Source organism: Pinus tabuliformis, chromosome 8 (assembly GCF_031772625.1).
Source record: "Pinus tabuliformis cultivar Carrire ecotype Pingquan chromosome 8, CPIR1, whole genome shotgun sequence".
Taxonomy (NCBI): domain Eukaryota; kingdom Viridiplantae; phylum Streptophyta; class Pinopsida; order Pinales; family Pinaceae; genus Pinus; species Pinus tabuliformis.
In genome coordinates this window covers 1,844,541,884-1,844,566,511 of record NC_142294.1, presented here as the reverse complement: position 1 = coordinate 1,844,566,511, position 24,628 = coordinate 1,844,541,884, and the positions used below count along the sequence as shown (strand labels likewise).

Genomic DNA, 24,628 nt, shown 5'->3' with positions numbered 1-24,628 from the left:
CTTAAAAGTTGGGGTTTAAGGGCCAAAAAATCCACAGTAAGCCTAGAAGGTAGCTGCCTAGGGTAGAGGGGGCAGGCCGAAGCCTCTTGGGCCCACGGCTAGGCCTAAAAAGGCATAGAACCCTTGAACGCAGGGCCAAATAGGTAAGGCCGAGGGCCCTACAGGCTACGACCAGCCCTAAAAGGGCTTAAACATGTGACACAGGGGGTTCTAGGGATGACGTTGGGCAAGGGAAGGTTGACACTAGGCTTGGAGGGGCCAGATTTGGTTCCGGGAAGGCCAAAAACTGAAAACCCTTGTCTCAATTCTTTTTTTCTTCTTTCAGATCTCAATTTTGCCGTCAAATCTTCAGTTTATGTCCCTGCAAAATTATCAAGAGGCTAGATCTTACCCTCAAAGGCCTATATCTATCTCTTCCTTCACTTGATCCAACCTGCAAAAAATAAAAATACAACACCCAAACCCCAAATATATACAAAATAAATCTAAAAACCCCAACCCAAGTTAGAAAAATAATTTACAATTAAAATTACAAAATTATTTTACAAATTATACATGGGTTTTTTAATAGATATTGAGAAAATATATTTTTATGATATTTTCCTTGAAAGAATGGCTAAAAATGCTTCAGAAAATTTATGCTCACTATAGCCCTAGCGAAGATTTAATCCACCATATAAAAACTAAGGATCCAAGCAAAATGATCCTTGCCCATAGTCTGTGAACATGGAGACCAAGGATTGAGTACCTGCAAACACTGTATTATTTCAAAATAATAACATAAAACACCACATAGGAAGCTCATAGTCAATACATACCACAGATCAACGAACAAGAACACCTCAAGTTGCACCCAAAAGTCTTTTATTATAGTAGAAAAAATAGTTCCTAGTGGGACAATAGTTTACAAAATGCTCTGGAACAAATTCTAGCCAGAGATCAAGATTGCTAGAGACTGAATTGACTCTCTAATTTATAGAAAATCCCCCAAGTGGAAAAATAACGGCTAGTTTCTTTGATCCCTATCAAAATAATCTTGGCCGTTAATAAACACTTCAAGATCTTTTAATCTTGGCCCTTGGTTTTTTATTTTTGAGGAATCTTCAAATTCATCATTTAATTCCATTTTAATTAGCTAAAAATTAATTATTTTGAGCTAATTTCCTCAAAAAAATGACTTTGACTTAAGCACCAAGGTCCAAGGGTCCAAATTTTCTTGAAAAATACAATACTGAGTTATTCCCTTCTTGGAGGACCTTTAAAAATTGATTCCTTTAAGACCTACGGATTTTTCCACTTGGAAAATTAATTTTCTTAATACGACTTAACTTTAATTAATTAATTTTGTGGCTTAGGAATTTATTTTACCAGAAAAATTAATTAATTTACACATGAGGGGTTTTAATTATTTTTTTCCCCCTTTAATACATAAGATTTTACATTTTCAACCCTCAAAGGGGGAATATACATTTTGGATAGATCCTCAATACACATAACCCATCTATGACACAATATGATCTAGTAGGCCAGGTGATTTGTAATAAAATAATTAAGCCAAATAGCTTTAATTATTTCCAAACCACTTTTACATTAGACGCAACTAAAAGCACTATGATTCACCTAAGACTTCGACAATAAATTTCACTCTAGCTTTGGGGAATTAAGCTGGAGGGATAAAAACTCTTCTGATTAGCCGTGTTTAGAAGCACAGATAATTAGTGAGGTTAAAAAACCTCCTAGGATGAAATTCATCGTCAAAATCATAGGCTTACCTAGGTTGTTACATATACTCAAGGTCTTACTAGGAGTATTTACATCATACAACTTGCTGAATGGGTTGACTATGACACGTGGACTACTGATAGGTGATCCGATCTGTTGGAAAAATACTGGCACTTTTGCTTCCTTGGAACTTTGACAATTTTAGTGCAACAGGGCTCAAATGAGTGAAAAGGGAGTAATGTAGGTGGTGTTGGGAAGCAGGACCACATAACCAAAACTGGGATTTTCCCATGTAGTGCCAACCCTAAAGCTAATGGTCAGTAAAGGAGATCCCATATGACTAGGATACAAGGGTAATCACGAAATCGACCAATGGAGACAAGAATACAAGCCTAACCAACTCTTTTTACCGAATCCCCCCACCAATTCATGCCCAAAATTGCCTATGAAAAGTAAGGAAACTACTCAACTATACCAATGAAAAGTCATACCTTTGGGGTTAGGAGGCCCACCTTCAAACATACATTCATAACAGTTGGGCGAGGAACCACATGGTTGGCTCAGGTGGTAGAGAAAATGGCACATCGAACTATCTGGGGGCTGCAAGTGGTTGCTGGCTGCCGACTAAGGACCATTTAGGAGAAAAAATTCTCCTATATACACCACCCATAGGTGGTGGGTAACAAGTTTAAATTACTCCCAAATCACTTTTACAATAGACTCGGCTAAAAACACTAGGACTCATCTTAGACTTCGTCAATAAATTCCACCCTAGATTTGGGGTTTAAGCTGGAGGAAAAACTTTGTCGATTATCTGTGTTTAGAAACACACATAATGCGGTAAGGTTAAAAAACCTCCTAGAATGAAATTCGTTGCCAAAATCAAAGGCTTACTTAGGTGTTGTTACAAAATTAAACGGTCATTCTAGCATTATTTACATTATAATTTGCAGAAATTGGGTTTACAATGATACAATAAGTTGTTGGCTGATGATTCTGAACTGTAGTAGTCAAAAACTTGAAAAACAGGAACCGTAAAAAAAATTGATTTGCACTTACCTGAACTGCTATCTGATCCCGTGAAGTTGATGATGCTGCTGCTTCTGTCTTGCTCCAATTACCCAGAGAGACCAATTCCACCCAGCCTGACCGAGCAGAGACTGGCTGCTCAATCCAGCAAGCTTCTCACAGAAGCCCACTGTCCCCCGTGCCCAGAACCTCAGACGGATTATAGCTCTTCCAATGGCAGACCTCTCTCACTGCTGAATTTCCTCCTCCTGGTTTCTAACTCCATTGTTCAGACCCCCCCCTTCTCGGTTCAGACCTCCGGTTTTTATCCGCGGGCCTGGCGGTGGCCGCCCTCCTACCTGCAGCCACCGCCTTTCCTCCTCCCGACACGCCTCCCACGCATTTACGGCTCTCAGATATTTTCCCTGCTGTCATATGCGCTCTGTTATAAATGTCCTGCTGGGTTAAGCGTCCCCCTTTTATATAAGGGTGCTTCATTTGATTTTTAGTTTTATTATATAGTTTAGTTTTATAAAGTTTAATTTATATATTTTATAAAGTTTAAGATTTATATTTATAAAACTTAATCATATTTATTTTAAAGTTCATCATATTTGTTTTAATATAAGGATTTAAAATTTATATTTATAAAGCTTCATCATATCAGTTTTCTTATAAAGTTTAAAACTTTATATAGTGGATTAGTTTAGATGGGTCGTTACATACACTCCTCCTTCTGAAAACTTCGTCCGGAAGTTAGAGTTTTAGGTTTAAGGTTTTAATGGACATGACTTTTTCTATTCAGGTTCCCAAGCTATTCTAAAATCATCCTATCCTCCCTAATCTCTTCTGCTCCCATCCTATCCGTCCTCTACCGGAGTATGCCATGGCGTCAGTTTTACTGACCTAACCATTCATAAACTCTAAGGTGACAGCGTCGGCTATACCGACCTGATTCCCAATAGGCATCCGGCAGTCATCATCACACGTCTAGGGGAGCGTGATCCGCACAGTCCTCCCATGACTCCAGGGTTCGAAGGATAAACGGTGGGCAACACCTCCACCCCTCCTAGTAGAATTTAGGGTTAATACCCTATCATAGAATCACTTGGAGCTTTAATTGTTCTGAGGTTCTGTCATCACGTGGTCATCCCGGTAACTGCCTATTACCTGCAATCATACACTTATCCATGCATCCGTAAAATGTGCATCAGCATATTCAAAATAACTCACATATTATTCCTTTATGAATTCATCTATGATACTACAGTACAACATATTTTGCCATATCCCATGCATGTCTTTTGACGTTCATCTAGAATGCATTCACTTCCTGATTGCTATCCCATTGATCATATTGACATAAATAAGTAAATCAGATCTATAATATCTTAATTTCTATCAGAAGAAAAATTATTCAACTGTCTTAACTTTACTTCGGCAACTATAATTTAGTAAAATGAACCACATATATTGTTTTGGTATCCATGTACCAGCAGGAATTAAACATATATTATGTCACAAATTTCCATGTTTATCCATAATCATTCAAAATGTTTCTGAGTCTCTGATTGTAGTGAAGTAAATATATACTAAACATAGTGTAAAGTTCTTCAAAATGGACATAAATTAGGGTATCGCCTTTGCCTGACATTTAAGTCTCTTTGGGTGAACAAATATTGTAGACTTTGATGGTCGCTTTTAAGTATAAAATTTCGTCCCACTAGATAGTGTCTCCAAATCTTTAAAGCTAGCACTACAGTGGCTAATTCTAAATCGTGAGTAGCATAGAACTCTTCGTGAGGTTTTAACTTTCTGGAAGCATATGCTATCACTCCCTTATCCTGCATCAACACTGCACCCAGCGCTTGCTTGGATGCATCAGTACATACCGTAAAGTCTTTGCCCATATCAGGGACTCTTAGGATTGGTGCACTGGTGAGTAATCTTTTGAGTTCAGAGAATGCTTTATTACATTCCTTGGTCCATTCATATTTAACACCTTTATGCTGAAGGGTTGTAATTGGCTTTGCGATTTTGGAGAATCCCTCCACAAATCTTCGGTAATAACCGGCTAAACCCATAAAGCTTCGTATCTCATGTGCATTTTTCGGTATTGGCCAATCCATGATCGCTTTTACCTTCTCAGGATCTACGGAAATCCCTTCACCTGATATGATGTGACCCAAATAATGAATCCTTTCCTGAAAGAATGAACATTTGGATAGTTTTCCATACAACTGACGTTCTCTAAGGCAGGACAATACTATCCGCAAATGATCTTCATGCTCTTTCTCATTCTTGGAATAGATGAGAATATCATCTAAAAAGACTTGCACAAATTGATCAAGGTATTTACGGAAAACACTGTTCATAAGATTCATGAATACGGCTGGCGCATTTGTTAACCCAAATGGCACCACAGTAAATTCATAATGTCCAAAACGTGTTTGAAATGCAGTCTTAGAAATATCATTTTCGGAAATCCTTAGCTGGTGATATCCTGACCGAAGGTCAATTTTTGAAAAGACAGGAGCTCCTTTCATTTGATCGAAAAGATCATCGATTCGAGGCATAGGGTATTGATTCTTTACTGTAGCTCGATTCAAGTCTCGATAATCTATGCATAATCTTAAGGATCCATCTTTCTTCTTCACAAAAATTACAGGAGTGCCCCAAGGTGATGTATTGGGCCGAATATGCCCTATATCGAGTAGTTCCTTCAATTGGATTTGCAATTCCTGAAGTTCTGGAGCTGTCATTCTATAAGGCGTTTTAGAGATCGGTTGGGTACCTGGTTTTAATTCAATAGTGAGATCCAATTCTCTTACCGGGGGTAACCTAGGTAGTTCCTTTGGAAATACATCCGGGAATTCGGCTAACACCGGATATTGTTCTAAGGATGGCCCTTTTTCTTGGCTTACTTCTTGAATTGCATAACCCTGACAACCTTTTCTTAAACAACGCTTCACCTGCATTGCTGAAATGTAGCGTAAAGAAACTTCCCTCTTGATTCCTTGAATTTGGATTACTTCTCCCTCATCATTTATGCCCAGAATCCTTTTCCCATAACAGTCCACCCAAGCTTGGTGAGCTTCTAGCCAATCCATACCTATGATAAGATCATACGTTCCTAAGGCTGTGACATAAACTTTCAGTTTAGTCGAACAGACCCCTAGGTCAATTTTGCATTGATCCACACTTAAGCCCACGGTTTGGAGTTCTCCTGAGGCCATTTCCACTTGGTGGAAATCATTTTGTCTACGAGCTGCCAACCCACATTTGTTTAATGCATATGACGAAATGAAACTATCTGTGGCACCTGTATCAAATAAAATTTTGAGTTTTATACCGTTGATAATACCTGAAGATTCCACTACAATGGATTGATGGGCTGCCTGGTCATGGTTGACTACTGCATGAATTCTATGATTACCTCGATTGGTTGATATCGGCTCCTTTCCAGTCTTATGTAATATATTTGATGAAGCTTCTGGGCAATCACGCTGAAAATGCGGTCCCCCACATCCCCAACAATTGAGTTGCGTTGATCCTCTTGAATCAAGGTGTGAATTTCTAGAGAACGAGCTTCGTCCTCTCATGTTGATTCCTCTTGCACTTCTTCCTCTACCGGCAGTCCCTCGCGATGCCCATGGTCTGGTGTTTGATGATTCCACGGCTATAGTGTTTACTGCCATGGGAGCTCGTCCCCACATTTGGGGTAAACCTGTTACCATAAGGTGGCCTCGAGCTACCTCCTACGAAGAAGTTCCGGGGAGCCTTCCCTGGAAATCCTGATTGCAAAGGCCCTGCTGGCCACATATCTTTTTTGATTCCAAGGTGCTCTTCTACATAACGACCACATTCGACGGCCTCGGCTACTGATGATGGTTTCCACATGCTTACCAAGGCTCTGATGCGAGGATTTAACCCAAATATGAAGCGTTCAGCTTGACGTTCATCAGAATCTAAGTAGTGAATGTATTTTACAAGCTCCATAAACCTTATCTCGTACTCTTCCACCGTTTTATTTCCCTGAATTAATGTATGAAAGGCCCTGGCTTGCTGTTGTTGAAAGTATGGAGGTAAATACTTTGCGCGGAACCTTTCCTAAAATAGTTCCCAAGGGACATTATCTGATGTAAGGTGCAGCTGCTTTTCCAGATTTCCCCACCAAATCAAGGCACTCTCCTTTAGTTGAAACACGGCAATTTTCATTTTTGCTGAAGACGAATATTCTCTTAACCTAAAGCATCGGTTCATTCCTTCCAACCATGCCTCAGCGCGTTCACTTGCTCGACCTCCTGAGAATTCTGGGAGTCTAATTTTCTGAAGCTCCCTAGAAATGTCTTCTCTCGATCTTCTGGGCTCAAGATTATTTGGTTCCGCTGAACTGGTGGCTACATGCTGAAATTCCCCTTTGGTTTTGGCCTTAGTTGATTCTTTTAATGTTTCCAATAAGGCTTCCAAAGAATTCATTATCACAGTCAACTCTGGCGCTGGGGCCATTGATGTCGATGATGGTCTTGGCGGTGACGATGGTGATGGGGATGATGATGGCGACGGTGGCGGCATTAATGGTGGTGATGCTGCCTGATCACGTTGTCGTCGCTCATACGTCCTCACCATTGTAATGGTTCTTGAACACATAATAAAATTCCGTAAAAATTTTGAGGTGGACAACCGAATTTAACACACAATTCTCTTTTGCAACTTCACATTCATAAACGGGTATAGTTTTGCTATTTTTACCCACTAGGCGGATCTTACTGGTACCGAGGTCAAAGAGGGTGGTCTCGCGACCTCCTTGTCCTAATGCAGGGTATTCTATCCTAATATGAATAATGCAGAAGTGTGGTTATTAGCTCCTAAGGTAAGACATCTAAAGTTTATTCACCTAATAGCATCCATGATATTCTGTATATATTACTAGGGTACAGGTTAAATCTATAAAAGGAAGGGTTGCTCTGGTTCCATATTAGTTTGACCTTTAGCTGTAAAATTTTACCATAGATATGTCATGATGAAAATCTAGAAGAGATACAGTTCAGCAGTATATCATAAATAGTAGATTGGTTTTAAACGGAGGAAATAATTAGGATAAAATGTGATTATGAATTTTTAGAACTAGTTTTGTTTTAAGAATGACTCCTTCAAAGGATATAATTAGTATAATTTTGTTCTCTAATTGATGCTTTTGAAAAGTAGTTTTTGTGAACTGTACATAACACTTTAATGGTTGATGTAAGTGCAAATTTGACTGCAACAGGATTCATGGAAAAAAAAATTTTGTGCCACACACCGGAGAACCACACTCATAGGCAAGGAATAACTGGTCTAACAACGGGCTACTCTCAGATAGTCTGTACAAGTACTATGCTTTAAAATGATGATGACTCTTCTTGTTAAGGTTGTAGTGAGCTAAGCTGACCTGTAGTAACACTGTAACCATGCTCATTGTATAGAAAGCTGCTTATCTTACTTATGTAAATACCGTCATACTAGATCAACAGTGAATCAGTAATATTCAGTTACTCATACGTAGAAAGGTACTAGTATCTCCATTGATACACTCTTACTTGTGTTATAAGCGTAATGATTGATTACTGTGAATGCTTAGCTCTATATCCTGTTGCTAACACTAGTGATTACATATATGGGATTTAATCATAACTATTAAGCACCGTATTATAACTAAGGATATAGCAACTATTTACCGAGTACTGTTACCTTTAGATACCTGTAGCTTAAACGTATCCATATAGATAAGTACTACATGTTTATCTTATCAATAATCTAAATTGAATGTTGACGTTTTTTTTAACCTAACCCATGAAGAGTAATTAACCATGTTTGATACTGTTCTCTCAATCCACAAGCATGAGAAGTTTGAGAAATGGCTTCAAGTAGCATCTGCTTTAAATTTATGTCTTTTTGAATAAATTTAAGTATATCATACAATGTTGCGAATATCATGTAGGTGCTTACATCACCCAAGGACGGTAAGGATTTAGGGAACTCGTAAAAATATCAGGGAAATGAAAATGTTGACAAAGTTAAATCAATTTAAAATATCCCCGCTCTACCCTTTTCATAGCCGAAGTAAATAGTGAATAACCCCTTTGTCCTTGACACCCTGCTTTTCCTTTCAAAATGAGAAAATAGGATACAGAGCTTATATATTGTAATATTTTTATGATATATCACTATATTGTACCACCCCTCAAGATATTGTGACATTTTCGCTGCTAGAATCGTGGAGTTGAAATACTCATAATATATTTCAATATTTAATATATCAATTATATTTGCAACTATGCTATCAAAACCCTTAACTAACATCGTTATGATGAGATTCTATGTGCAATGCCCCTTTTTTTTTCTACTGAGTTTTATTGTTTTCTGAAGTCTTCTTAACCCGAGATTTCAACTTGTATCTGCAAAAAACTTGCATAGATATTACCTGAGAAATTTAGTTGTTCCTGTCAACTGGAAACTGGCAATCCTAGGAGGCTATGAATGATCAACAATATATCTGGGAACCTTGGACAGTTGATTGCATTTAAAGTTGATTGGGAGGAAACCGGGGCTGGATGCCTTCTGGTAATCCTGTGTTTGCTGAAGCAACAAATCAACCCCTATCATTAAATCAGTCAAACGGTTTAGTAGTTTATTCATGCAGTTCAGGTGCCTCATCAATATCTGCATCTGATAGCCTGCCGGCATATCTACAGTCTTTGTACGATTGGAAATTTTGTTACAGTTTAAGGAGAATATACCTCATTTCCGATTCAGGTTTATTAGTGTGCCTTCATGCTTTCCTGCTTGAATGCTATCGGTATATTTTGAAAATACGTTAATACTAAAGCTTAGTGGCTCTGTTTCCCTGTTGTTATTCCAAGTGATAATAGCTCCATTCGTATGCTTTATACAATAATCTAAAGGTTGGTGACAATTTCATTAGCTTCACGCGAGAGTTAAACTTTCATAAATCGAAGCTGATTGTCCATGAGAGGGAACTCGAGAACCCGTAGCTATATATGTTATGCACTTCCAGGCAATTGTTTAAAATTAAATGTTGTGCTGGAACTCATTCGTATACAAACAGAGAGGCCAATCCCTTCTACACCATTGTTTTATAGCCCAAAGTACATGAGTATTAATTAGGGAAACCTCCCCCGCAGGTGACATACGATTCTCTGAAAGTAGTAGGGCAACGGGATCCTAGGTGACAGTGGTTCGGAATTAACAGAGACCCTGTGCTCATATGAAAACTAATAAATAAAGCATAAATCGACAGTCGCATTTCCTTATTTAAAATTTAAAATGAGAAATTTGAAGTAGGGTTTCGAAGAGCACGAGAAACAACCCTAGGACGGCGCGGCGAGTTCTGCACACACTTATGGCACACAGCACCGCCGCAAGGAATATCGTCCCGCAATTAATTTCCTACAGGTTGCTGCTCACCGATTTTGACTTCTTCCAAACTTTGAAATCCCGCTTGACCTTGCGAGACACCCAGCCAATCATTGAAGGAACACAAAGGAGGCTCTGGTCAGACACGGGATGATTGTTCTTAAATTCCCATTCGCTGAAGCTCCACTCTGAAATTTCTTTGTCCGAACCACGAACTTCTAAATGCAATAGAGGCTAGCTTTAATTTACTGTCACGGACGCGGCAGGAACAACGTTATATTTTCAATTCTCGGATATTTTCAACTAAAACCCAAATAATTGCTGAGTTTGCGTGAGGAAATTGAATCATGCATCACCAGCTGATCTTCATGTGAATGGCACTAAAGGGTGGTTGATTTTAAGAAAACAAAGCCCCCCTTTTTTTTTTGCTTCTCATAAATGAGGGAAAATCTCGACAGACACACAAATTGACTAAATTCAAGGACGCGAACTGCTGCAGTGTCGGAATGATGCCCTACGGCTAGAATCCAAAGCATAGGGACAGAATCCTTTCGCTTGCTTTATTGCAGCTACAGGTGATACAGCTGACAGGGAAAGAAAAGAACGCAGGCAAAGGCAATTAAAGAAATCCATTTCATTCACCATATACCAAAGAACAGCGAATTGTGGGCCTGTAAGGTTGAAAAGAGTTTGAACAACTAGCTCTAATACCATGTGTAGTAGTCAAAAACTTGAAAAACAGGAACCGTAAAAAAATTTGATTTGCAGTTACCTGAACTGCTATCTGATCCCGTGAAGTTGATGATGCTGCTGCTGCTGTCTTGCTCCAATTACCCAGGGAGACCAATTCCACCCAGCCTGACCGAGCAGAGACTGGCTGCTCAATCCAGCAAGCTTCTCACAGAAGCCCACTGTCCCCCGTGCCCAGAACCTCAGACGGATTATAGCTCTTCCAATGGCAGACCTCTCTCACTGCTGAATTTCCTCCTCCTGGTTTCTAACTCCGTTGTTCCGACCCCCCCTTCTCGGTTCAGACCTCCGGTTTTTATCTGCGGGCCTGGCGGTGGCCGCCCTCCTACCTGCAGCCACCGCCTTTCCTCCTCCCGACACGCCTCCCACGCATTTACGGCTCTCAGATATTTTCCTTGCTGTCATATGCGCTCTGTTATAAATGTCCCGCTGGGTTAAGCGTCCCCCTTTTATATAAGGGTGCTTCATTTGATTTTTATTTTTATTATACAGTTTAGTTTTATAAAGTTTAATTTATATATTTTATAAAGTTTAAGATTTATATTTATAAAACTTAATCATATTTATTTTAAAGTTCATCATATTTGTTTTAATATAAGGATTTAAAATTTATATTTATAAAGCTTCATCATATTTATTTTAAAGTTCATCATATCAGTTTTCTTATAAAGTTTAAAACTTTATATAGTGGATTAGTTTAGATGGGTCGTTACATGAACATTGAAAAGCTTCCTTGGACTTGTGACAAAATGGGTGCAACAGGTGGAATTCCCACTATGGATTCTCCATAAATTTTGATGCCTTAGTTGCCACTTCAAGAGGGAACTCTAGAGGTTAATCCTTCAACTTAGGGATTCCTTGAAGACATTTTCTTCGGTACTTGGTGAAGTAAATCATACATTTCCTTTTCTCTTTCCTACCTTGACCTTGGATGCACATATATCTCGTATCGAGTCTTAACCCTAGGTCTTGTGTATTCTATTTTCAAAGGGTTTTTTTTTGTGAAAAGTCTTACTAGCTTCTCCTAAAGCTTGCACCTTTATTGAACCTTTCCATTGAATGAACTACCTTACCTCACTCCATACGTATCATAGAAACATTTATCACAAGTGAGTAGTATTGGGACTCCTATTGGTGTTAATCCGAGAAAAGCAGGGGACTTAGGTTGTTGTGATAATTGGCCTTTGTCCCAAGTGTTGTTGTGCCCTCTAGCTTTCTCTATACAAGGCCTGCTAGTTTGAACAACAACAACGTCAAGGGTGGTAATGGTGAGGGATGTCCACATATTTGGGTGTATGAATATAGGAGGGAGCAATCATGGTACATGAGTTACTCCGACCTTTGTTTTTCCACCCTTTTTCTTTTGCCTTTTGCCTTTTATTGATTTTTTTTTAATTTTCTCAGGGTTCCACAGGATGAGAGCATGTTGTGTATGATATAACAGTAATTACCCCTTTAAGGTAGTGCATTCGATGTCTCACTAGGGGTTGGGACATGCATGGGTTCCTTAATGATGCAGAGGGCACTCATAGGGGCCCTAGGAACTAGGGTGACAACCATAATGATAAGGAGTAGAGCTCATGTTTAGATTTTTCCCATGTGCTAAATTTTATTGTCCCGACCATCTTTTGCATTTTGTGGTATTATTTCTTTTTGTATGTGGCCATGATATGATTTTATCTGTTTTTTTAGCTGCATCAACCTCAGGGGCATTGTTCCAGGGCGACCCAGACATGTGGACAAGGGGAGAGGACTACTAGAGCCTTGTGGACCCAGAAAGAGAAGATGATGAAATAGGGCATGTAATGTATGAAGGGGAGTGAAAAATGTGGAATGGGAAAACGGGACCACGCTACCAAAATCAGGGTTTCCCAAGTAGGTGCCCATCCTAACACTGTAAGCCAGTAGGTGAGATCCCACGGGACTAGGGTTGAGGATTAACCCCGTAGTTAAGGTAAGCGGACAAGGCTGCAGTCAAAACCCTTCCTCCTTCCAAGTCATCCAATAATCCATACTCAAGTGTGCCCAAGAAGAACAAGCATAAGCACCCTATTGCATAATGAAAAAGTATACCTTTGGGGTTGGATGGACCACCTTCAAATATATGATTTCGACAGATGGGCAAGGGGACATATCACTGGCTCAGGGAGACAAGACATCTGGCACAATATCGGCAACAGTAGTGGCTGTCAGGGGCTGCTGGCTGCCAGCTGAAGACAAATCTAGGAGAAAATTTCTCCTATGGGGTCACCCACTAGTGGTGGGTAACATGTCCATGGGCTAAAATTATATATTCTATCAACCCATTGTCAGCCCCTAATCAGTGGTATATTGCTGTGTATTTGTGAACTGAACATTTAAGCAAAAAGACAAATTTTATTATATATGGTGCTTGTTGATTTGCATATATATGGCTGAGTTTTATATGTGAATATACCCTTGCTCTGATATCTGTTATAAGCACATACAATTTGCATTAAAAAGGCCTATCTATAACAAACACAGAAACCATACCTACAGCAGTACCACAGAAACTGATTTGATATAAGATTCCACTGGGAAATTTACAATGACTCAGAGATTACAGTGGTATTTTGGGGTCTTTCTCTAGAAGGAATATTACAGCCTTCTCCTACTTGTTGATTTATTAGGGACTTCCCTGAAAGGAGTGATTCTCCAGGGCTTGGTTTATTGATGCATCATACTTGCACTGTTGGAGGGTAGAAACCATTTGCTGAATTTTCTGGGACTGTAAGTGTGCTTGACAAGTTGCGAGTTTATATGGCCTACTTGGGAAAATATTTTGTACAACAATTTTCTAGAAATCCGCCTTAGTAGGTGATGTTGACTCCATTGCTTCTCTTCACTTTAGAGGTGTATGGCATCGTACTAGAATCATTTTCTATGTAATCTGAAGGATTAGATGTGAACCTGTTCCATGTATGCACATTTAGAGAATATCTTTCTAAAGAGTTGTTTGTACAGTTTAGAGCTAGAGGCACTCTCATTTGGAGAGATGTACCAGTTTTGGTTACAGGGCCCAATCTGACCTAAAATCTTCCTTTTTGTCCTTTAGGTAGGTTTTAATTCCTCTTGCTTTTGCTTTAGTGTTATCCCATGATTTTTTTTTCTTCTGTTAATACAAGCAGCAATTTCCCCCAATAGAATCTTATAGGACATTTGGTACTTTGCTTCATTGTCATATATTTTCATTCAGAAAATTTAATTCTGTACTCTCTTTCTTTGCAGTTTGTAAAATGTGGCTTTGAGGGAGGAAATTTCCCAGCAGCGACATTTCCGTGCATTATTGGGAAACCTGTTTTGCGATTTGAGGAAACATTGTGTGATCAAGAGCTAAAGGTATGTAGATTGTAACCTGAAGCTACTTTTTAATATCAAGTTATTTATTTATTTATTTATCAAAACTAGTAAACATTGTAGCCAAATATCTTCATCTTTTTAAAGGTCAACATTCACCAAAATGCATGGTTTTCAATTGCAAGCATGTTCATTGATTTCTAATTTTATCCTACAATGATAATCATTATCCCTAGGCGGCAGATTCACATTTCATGTTGCTAGCACAATTTGCTATGGAAGGACTTCTTTCCCCTGGAAAATATATTATAATTTTGTTAATGAAAACAAAATTACAATCCCCATCTACTGTATAGCATAATTTTGAAAATTTCAACAGAAACTCCTATATCAGTTGAGATAAATAATCTGACATGGATCTCCAAACACTTCAATTCAAATAGTAAAAACTCCCAAAGTATGACCAAAACAGAATATTTGAAAACCCAACAAGTCTACTTGTTTCACCCTAACAGGTTCAGCAACTGCTACTGACAAGTTCTGGACAATAGTCTGAGCTCATAAGAGAGATTTACAAAAAAATACATCAAATCAAAAAGTCCCATTAAAGGTTTCCCATCATCTGATTTTCTTTTGCTTCAAAAGAGATCAAGTCTGGTCTTTGTAAGAAACAAATGAAAGAGATGATTCATGTTCATAATCATTATTTTGAGTCTTATCTGGCCTTCTCCTCACTAATGTGCCAATGACCTGCACCTAGAGATAAACCAGCTTTAGAGAGTCCATCAGCCAACTCATTCCATTCCTTGTAGACATGGTGAAATGAAACATGATCAAGAAGATTTACTACGGGGTTAATCTCATCATATACAGGTCTTAACAAATCAAATTGAGCAGTACCATAAAAAATATGGCCAAGCACCCCACTTATCTGTTGATTTGAGATAGCATCGGATGTGCTCTAGGCCTGAAATTTTGCAGGGAAACTTGGGCACATGCATTCCAAAGAACCCAGAAACCATTTTCGAAAATTCCACTTAGAGACGATTTCATTAAAATAATTAATATTTTTAATGGAGTTCCGAAGTCTAAACTTAGGGAAATTAAAATATTAATGGGTATTAATCTAATTGTGGGTGTAACTTTTAGAAAAATATGGAGATCAAGTCAAAACGATCTGAGCCTTTGATTAGGAGTTAATTGTCATGTCCCTTCTCAAACATATTTGTAATAGGGTGCTGCTACACAATTCTGCACAATTTTGGCTAAGGAAGAGAACTCATAATTTTCGACTTAGGGACTTAGGAGGCAATTCGACTTTATTTGGTTGCTAGTGGAATGTGGGGGCCACCCACATGAGAGTTCGAATTGGCCCATTCGAATAGCTTGGAGAGAAAGTCGAATAGGTGGATGGAGGGGCCCACATGAGGCTAGGGAGGCCCAAGGAGTTATAAGGAGGGAGCAGCTCTCATTTTGGATTCATTCTTACACCTTGCAATCAAAATTACTTTATTGTTCGCTCTGCTGTTTAGCTGAGTCAACCGGTTGTTTAGCCATGAATCTCTCAAGTGGGAGATTCAACCTCTACTTTAGGGGACCATCCGTGCCCACCCTAGAGAGGCAATTCCATAAGTATTTAAGGAGTTCCGGGAGTGCGTTACAACACTACCATTCAACCACAATAGGAAGTGCGTATTTTTGGCTAGCTGGAGAATACACAAGGGGAGTTTGGAGCTATCAATGTTCAAGCATTTGCCGAGAGAGTTAGATGATTGGGAGTGTTGATTTGGGGTAGCATCGGATGCGCTCTAGCCTCGAAACTTGGTGGAGAGGCTAAGGCACATGAGATATCCAATACCCAGAAATGGTTTGGGCAGATTCTAAACAATTTGAGAGATATTAAAATAATTAATATTTTTAATGGAGTCCCTAAGTCTAAACTTAGAGAAAATAAAATATTAATATGTATTAATATTAAACTATGTTAGAATGGTCCAAAAGTCATGGATCAAGCCAAAATTAATATTAGCCGTTGATTAGGGACTTAATCTCGGTCATTGAATTGTCAATAAGAAAAGTATAAGAGGAGACTTGAGGGTCACTTGGAGAATACACCGAGTTGATCAAGATTTCGATTTTCTGGGGTAGGGTTTGCTGAGGAAGTCGAAAGAGTGATCAAAGTTGTAGCTGAGGGGAAGTGAATACAAAAGCAGAGAGGCAGAGATAGTATCAAGAGGATCAATGCAGAAGCTGGGAGAGAGGGACGCAGAGCTAGCCACAGGTTCACGGAGAGCCAGCCAGGGCTCACACAGAGGTAGCCAGGAGTTGCGCAGTGCCTCAGAGAGCCAACGTGGGTGACGCAGAGGCTGTAAGGGTTAATGGAGTGCCTCCAAAGGCTGATGTAGGGCGAACTAAGGTAACGTTGGGCAGACGCTGGACCAGAAAGGGCTGATGTAGTCCCTAGAGGTTGACGCTGGGGTTTTTGTGGGGCAGATTGCAGCTGGGAGCTATCGAAGTGTTTATTCGGGGTTTCAGCTGGAACATCTATCTTCGACTGAGAGGTACTACTGTCGAGATTATTCTCTGTTGGGTGAGTCAGTTTTGGCACCCAGATTGTATTCTAAAACCGTTGAATAATTAAAACCCTCAGATCGCTGCAATGGTTTTCTCGCATTGGGCTTTTCTGGGGACATTGGTCCAAAAACAACGGTGTCACTTATGTGCTTGTTTTGTTTCCTTCAATTGATCTGTAATGTGTTGAGCATGTACTTGTATTTATTTTCAGTATTTACATGGTAAATAACTTTGTAATTAATTAGAACAAGTAGGCAGAAATAAATCAGAAAAGTACATGAAGGGTTTTTAACAGTTAGACTTAGAAATTCCATCATGGTATCAGAGCGTGGTTACAGATCACAGGAGAACTAAGGACATCAGCCGAGCAGAGCAGCAGTAGCTGGAAACAGCTGTCCCGAGTGACAGAAGCTGTTCCTAGCAGAGAAGCAGCAAGGAAGGGGTGATGCAGTGCCTGCGTCATCAAGTTTGAGCTGGGAAGAGGATCAGTGCAGTGGTAGAGGGGAGCATACTCGACCTACGCAGTGCCCGGTCATCTTTCTTGGTCAAGAAGGATTGACGCCCATGGCCAGGAGGTGCAAATTTTGCTGGTGTCAGGATTGCGCAAAGCCTAGAAGCTCTAACCTTCAGTTTGTTGGGGCTTAGGAGGTTGTGGGTAAGTTGCAGAATGAAGCTGGTGGGGTACTGTAGTTAGAACAGTACCTAACAGGGAAAGACCAAGGAGGAGGGAATTGCTGCCGAGGATTTCTAGCCAAGAAATCCGGATCAGTGATGCAGTTGCACTAACGATTGGAGTGGGGGCATCTCGACATTGGCAGAAGGGTTTCCAGGAGGGAAATCGAGGCTCAAAGGGAGTCACACCAAGAACTTCGAGGATAGAAGTAGAGGAGCAGCGAGATGGTAGTGAACGGAGTAAGAGACCAGGATAGACTGGACAGAGCCTCAAACTTCGTAGTCTGGAAGGCCTGAATCTTGTCGTTCTAGGCAAAAATAGTGTCAAGAACTTCGCCTTGAGGACGATAGCGATCCCAGTTGACCCAGCTGAGAACAAAAAATACGAGGAGGCAATGGTGGGGGCTAAGAACATCATCCTTGACGGGGTCAAGGACCATGTAGTACCACATATTGCCGAAAAGGACACAACAAATGAGATGTGGGAGGCCCTAAAGAAATTGTACCAGCATACTTCTATGCAGAGAAGGATGTTACTTGAAAATCAGTTGCGGTCATACCAGATGCAGAAAGGGGAGTAGATAGACACCTTCCTCAGTCGATTAAAGGAGATCCGGGATCAGCTGACTTCCATAGGGGCCATGCTGGATCAAGAATTGATGGTGAGAACAACCCTGAATGCAGTCTTAGAAGACTGGGAGGTGTTTTTCCAGAGCATACTAGGCAGGGCGACCCTTCCAGATTGGGAGGAAATGTGGGCTGCTCTTCACCAAGAAGAGATCAGAAGGCTAAGCAAGGCGAGAAGTAGCAATGAGGGGATCAAGAAGGAGGAAGAGGAGGATGTTGCCCTAGAATTTGAGGGAAAGCAGGAGAAATAGAAGAAAAAGGACCTCTCCAAGGTCAAATGCTTCAACTGTGGGGAACTGGGTCACTATGCGAGCCAATGTTCGAGGAAGAAGAGCAAAGGAGAGGCTTCCAAGACCAAGGTAGCGCCAACGAAGGCAGATAAAGAAGTGGAGACAGATGATGATTGTGCCATGAGTGTTCACATGCCACTTAAGAGGAAGTGGGGAGACATCGAGCTGTAGTCAGATAGACTACAGGCAATGAGGGGCAAGATCCTCGAGGTACCCAACCTCTTGGATTATACCTTGCTACGGGAGCCCCGAAGAGGAGTAGCAGTATTGGCGGATGTCTGTAGAGATTGATGCAGATGGAGAATCAAAGGGACCTATAGTGCAAGATTCCTAGGACAACGTGAGACAACAGTGCGAGATGCATAGAGTTGTTGCAGTAGTGCAGAGGTCAGAGAGGGAGCACTTGTTCAGCGACAAAGGGAGTTTCAACATCGAGGGTGTCTCTAGCCTGACAGAGATGTCAGAGTTGGGAGATCAGTTACTTACTTCTCAGTAACTGAGTTGTAGTGGCAGTGCTATGGGCAACATGATGCAGCATGATGAGAGGGATTGCAGTGCAGATGCAGCAGTGGCAGTGGCAGAGCCATGGGTAGCAGCACGGATGCAAAGGGAGTTGCTATACAGATGCAACAGTGGCAGTGGCAGGGCCATGGGTAGCAGTACATGATGTAGCAGCTTCAGAGGATGTTGGGCAGCAGGCCTAGCATCAGCATAAGGACCGATGCCGAATGATCAAGGTGATGCTCAGTTAGGAGTATTACTAGAGCACAGTCCTTGCTAAGAGGGAGTGTTGATTTGGGGTAGCATCGGATGTGCTCTAGCCTCGAAACTTGGTGGAGAGGCTAAGGCACATGAGATCTCCAATATCCAAAAATGGTTTGGGCAGATTCTAAACAGTTTGAGAGATATTGAAATAATTAATATTTTTAATGGAATCCCTAAGTCTAAACTTAGAGAAAATAAAATATTAATGTGTATTAATATAAAACTGTGTTAGAATGGTCCAAAAGTCATGGATCAAGCTAGAATTAATCTTAGCCGTTGATTAGGGAGTTAATCTTGGTCATTGAATTGTCAACGAGAAAAGTATAAGAGGAGGGTTGAGGGTCACTTGGAGAATACACTGAGTTGGTCAAGATTTCGATTTTCTAGGGTAGGGTTTGCTGAGGAAGTCGAAATAGTGATCAGAGTTGCAGCTGAGGGGCAGTGAATACAGGTGTAGAGAGGCAGAGATAGTGTCAAGAGGATTAGTGCAGAAGCCAGGAGAGAGGGACACAGAGCCAGCCAGAGGTTTACGCAGAGCCAACCAAGGCTCACACAGAGGTAGCCAAGAGCTGCGCAGTGCCTCAGAGAGCCAACGTGGCTGATGCAAAGGCTCTCAGGGTTGACGCAGTGCCTCTAGACGCTGACGTAGGGCGAACTAGGGTAACGCTGGGTAGACACTGGACCAGAAAGTGTTGATGCAGTCCCTAGAGGCTGACGCTAGGGTTTTCGTGGGGCATATTGGAGTTGGAGCTGTCGGAGTGTTTATCCGGGGTTTCAGCTGGAACATCTGTCTCTGACTGAGAGGTACTACAACCGAGATTATTCTCTGTTGGATGAGCCGGTTTTGGCACCCAGATTGTATTCTGAAATTGCTTAATAATTAAAACCCTCAGATAGCTGCAACGGTTTTCCAACATTGGGTTTTTCTGGGGACATTGGTCCAAAAAAACAATGTCACTTGTCTACTTGTTTTGTTTCCTTCAGTTGATGATCTGTAATGTGTTGAGCATGTACTTGTATTTATTTTCAATATTTACATGGTAAATAACTTGTTAATTAATCAGAATAAGTAGGCAGAAATAAATCAGAAAAGTACATGAAGGGTTTCTAACAGTTAGACTTAGAAATTCTAACAGGGAGAGAAACAAAGGGCCAGCCTTTCTTGCGAGTTTGGAGCCAGCAGAGCCAACATCCCAATAGTCCGATTTACGATTACATGGGCTTGTGGAGAGAGCCATCACTAGGCTCATGTGGGAGTTGGAGCAAGGAATTGTAGAGCTGGAGTTGGTCGGGAGAAGCAGGGGATCACTTGGAGGGTCATTTGAGGAGGATTGCTGGAGTTGGGAGAGCAAATATTGACAGGATCAATCACAGCAACAAAATTCGAAATTGGAGGAGGGCCAAGTTGTGAAGGGTCAATTTTTGAAGTTTGGAACCAAGGGAAACTCTTTTTAGGTTTTTTTGGGTTTTGGGCAAGGATCACACTCCTAAATTTATAGAATTTTCTGGGCAGGTCTAAGGGGTCAAACAAGGGTCCCAACTTAGCCAGTAGCTAGAGGAGCTAAGGGGAATTTGGGCCAAAATTCTGAGGTCAACATTAGGCCAATTCCTTCGTGGATTTTGCTGGGTTTAGGCTAAGGAACAAGGAGCTAAAATCTCATAATTTTCTGAGCACGGGAAGCAGTGATTCCAGCCCTTCGAAGTCAGCAGATAGAGTAGTTTTTTGGTGTAGGGCAGTTCATTTTGGTGCAGCGATTGTAGCAGCATTCAGTTTAGCATTTTCTCACCTGGGTTTTTTCATGCTTGCCCATTGAGACAAGCCCAGGTGCACCATTCTATTTTACTATTGTATTTGCTCATGAAGAAGTAATAAAATGGCTAGCAGTTCCCTATTTCCAGTGTTTCCATGGGTGCTTAATGTATATTTCGTTTTTCTGATTGTTGGATTGTTTGCATACTTTATATATCACTTACATTCCTGTTTAGGAACATTACATTAATCTAGGAGTTTGGTTGTCCAACAAAAATATATAAGAAGGGGCTTGAGGGTCATTTGGAAAACACACCAAGAGAGACCAAGAAATCGATTTTCTGAAGTGAGAAGTTCTCAGGAGGTAAATTTGATTGAGGAGATTTCTTGCAGATTAGGGGCAGGGATAGCTTCCAGAGAGAGAGATTTTCTCAGCCTGAGAATCATTAGCAGAGAGAGGCAAAGAGAGATCCAGTAGCCCAGACGTAGAGGGTGAGAGAGAGTCTGAGATTTTGCTAAGCAGAGTCAGTGTTAAAAGTCGGGAGATGGGGTGTGAGACTGGGAGGCTGAGAGCAGAAACTCCAGGCAGGAAATCAATTAGCAGACTGGGTGACATAGTGCTTAGAGAAGTTGATGCAGGGACTACGTGAAGGCTGCGTAGAGGCAGTGTAGGGCCTGCTTGATGCACTTCATCCAGAGTTCGAATCAGTCGGGATTTTCTCAGTGATTGTGTGAGGTAATCTCCCAAATATTTTTGCCAGTATTTATCTCTATAACTAAATAACCAGAGAGGTATTCAGAGATGTATTTAGAATTTGCTACTGCTTAATAATAATAAACCCTCAGATTTGCTGCACCAGTTTTCCCGCATTGGGTTTTTCCGAGGACATTTCTCCAAAAATAATGGTGTCAATTATGTTGTATTTTTATTTCTTGCTCAGTCTCTTGTTTCCGCATATAATTTAATTAAGTGAAGGTTGCAATGTATGTATTATGCTATCTTCCGTAGGAAACTGCAAGTAATTTGTTTAAAGGAATTTAACAAATAGGAGTAATATCATTAGTTGCTGCAATAGGGATTCCAATTAAGGAATTTTCACATGGTATTAGAGCTGCAGGAGAAGCAAGAAGAGCAGAGCCGGTAGATCCAGCGCTGAGCAGAAGAGGGAAATCGAAAAGCTGCAGGAGGCAGCAATTCGAAACCCCAGAGGGTTTGTGTAGTTCTTAGCCGGAGGGCTGAAATTTCGAGGCAATCTCTCTCCGAGTGAGTCGATGGAGAGAAGGGCTTCCAGATCGAGTTTTTGTTGGGGCAGAGGGAACAGTGTTGAAATCTCAGCGTGAGGAGACGCTGGTGGGACGCAGATTTTTCTATAGGCAGTTTGCTGGGCAGAAAATCGTCAGAAGAAAGAGGAGAAGCACGGTTGAGGGAATTTCTTCCTCAGAGAATTCCTAGCCAAGGAATTCGAATTCTCTAGAGCTGAGCAGCAGCAAGGGGCAACATTTTTACTAGCTCTAACAGGGAATGCGTAGGGTAGCTCAGAAACAGCGCAGAGGAGAGAGGATATTTTTGACATTTTTGGTAGAAATGGCAACCAGTGGCGTGAGGGATTAGAACAGGTTGGACGGAGCATCCAACTATGTCGTATGGAAGGCAAGAATGTAATTCCTTTTAGATGAGCATGCCCTCAAGACATACGTCGACAATGTGGTGGCTATCCTTGCAAATGTAGATCGATTGAAGAAGTACAGATCAGAAATGGCGAAGGCCAAGAGGATGATCCTTGATGGAGTAAAGGATCACGTGGTGTGTCATTTCTTTAGCAGAGGGACTGCTAAGGAGATGTGGGATGTTTTGGCTATGTTATATCAGGGATCTTGTCCCATTCATAGCTAACATCAAAATGTATGAAGCCCTGTCAAAGTTGTTTACTATTAAGAATATTGTCAAATAGCAAGTCTGAAGAATAAGCTGAGAACTACAAAGATGATACTGTGGTTATTGATTTCTGGTAGCATCGGATGTGCTCTAACCCCCAAAATTTGCAGGGAGGCTTGGACACATGTATTCCACAATACCCATAAATCGTTTTGGGCAATTCCACCGGGAGACAGTTTTATTAAAATAATTAATTATTTTTAATTGGTGCCTAAGTCTAAACTTAGGGAATTAAAATAGTTAAAGGGTATTAATCTAACTGTGGGTGAAACTGTGAAAAATTGGTTACCCGATTTCTATTGCAACAAACTGATTATATTTCACCTACTTGTTAAATTAATTGAACAAGTTACTTGCAGTTTTCTATGGCAAATACTAAAATACATACACTACAACCTACACCAAATAAAACTGTGGAAACCAAATACATCACAGGAGAGAAATAAACATCACACACATCTACACAGTTATTTTTGGACAAACGTCCCTAGAAAAACCCAATGCTGGAAAATCAGTGCAGCAGCTGAGGGTTTTATTATTATGCAATAGTTTTTCTGAATACAATCTTTGGATGCCTTGGTGGCTATCCAATACAGAGAATATCATTGACAAAGAGATGAGTGAGATTACGTCACACTATCACTGGAGAACCTGGTTGATCGAGCCACTAAATGGCTAGCCCTTGGTTGCCTCTGCGCAGTCTCTATGCAATCACTGCGTAGGCTTGCATCATAGCCACTGGGGTCTGCGTCGCTCCTGCCGGCTGATCAATTTGCTTCTGAGACTTCGACTTCTGCCCTCTTGGTCTCACAAGTTGACTTTTGGCTCTGAAAATCGATTCTCTAGCAAATTTACGGATTCCCTTTGGGCTTCTATGTGGCCCTGCGTCAGACTCCCTGGCTCTGCGCTGCCTCTACTGGATCTCTCTCTGCCTTCTCTGCTGAGTATTCCTGGATCAAAAGAAATCTCCACCCAGAACTATCCTTACCCCTCACTGCAAAATATCACTTCGAATTTCTCTCTCGACAGTTGTTGTGCTTTAGAAATTCGATCTTCTGATCTCAACTTGATGTATCTTCCAAATGCCCCTCAAGCCTCTTCTTATAATCTTTCTATTGAGAACCAACGGCCCAAATTAGATCCTAATCAATGGCTCAGATTATTTTGGCTTGATCCTCGTCTTCTTCTAGAAGTTTCACCCATTTAATTACTTTAATTTCCTAAGTTTAGACTTAGGCACCCATTAAAAATAATAATTTTTTTTGAATAAAACTGTCTCTGGGTGGAATTTCACAAAACGATTTTTGGGTATTGTGGAATGCATGTGTCCAAGCCTCCCTGCAAATTTTGAGGCTTAGAGAACATCAGATGCTACCGGAAATCAACAGAACTTCTAGAAGAAGACGAGGATCAAGCCAAAATGATATGAGCCGTTGATTAGGATCTAATCTGGGCCATTGGTTCTCAACAAAAATATTATAAGAGGAGGCTTGAGGGGCATTTGGAAGACACATCGAGTGGAGATGATAAGATCAAATTTTTGAAGCACAACAGTTGTCGGGAGAGAAATTCAAAGTGATCTTTTGCAGTGAGGAGAAGGGATAGTATCTGGTGGGGAGTTTAACTGGGCCAAAGAGTACAAGGAAGAGAGGGCAGAACGACGTCTAGAGAGGTTGACGCTGGGCCACAGAGTTGATGCATGGAGGCAATTTCAGAGCCAGAAAATAGCTATGGGGTGAGATAAAATCCTCATGATATGTTTGCCAGTATTTTCCTCAGAATAGATTTCCAGCTGGGCTT

At 40.7% G+C, this 24,628-nt stretch overlaps 1 protein-coding gene across 1 annotated transcript in view; it reads left to right on the top strand.

The window, feature by feature from the left end:
- Window positions 1-24,628, top strand: part of LOC149243636 (actin-related protein 2-like) — a 570,582-nt gene that overhangs the window by 134,134 nt on the left and 411,820 nt on the right. The window contains exon 4 of the mRNA XM_089367841.1: window positions 14,146-14,256. Coding sequence (XP_089223967.1) covers window positions 14,146-14,256 — 111 coding nt within the window. The remainder of the gene's footprint in view (window positions 1-14,145; window positions 14,257-24,628) is intronic.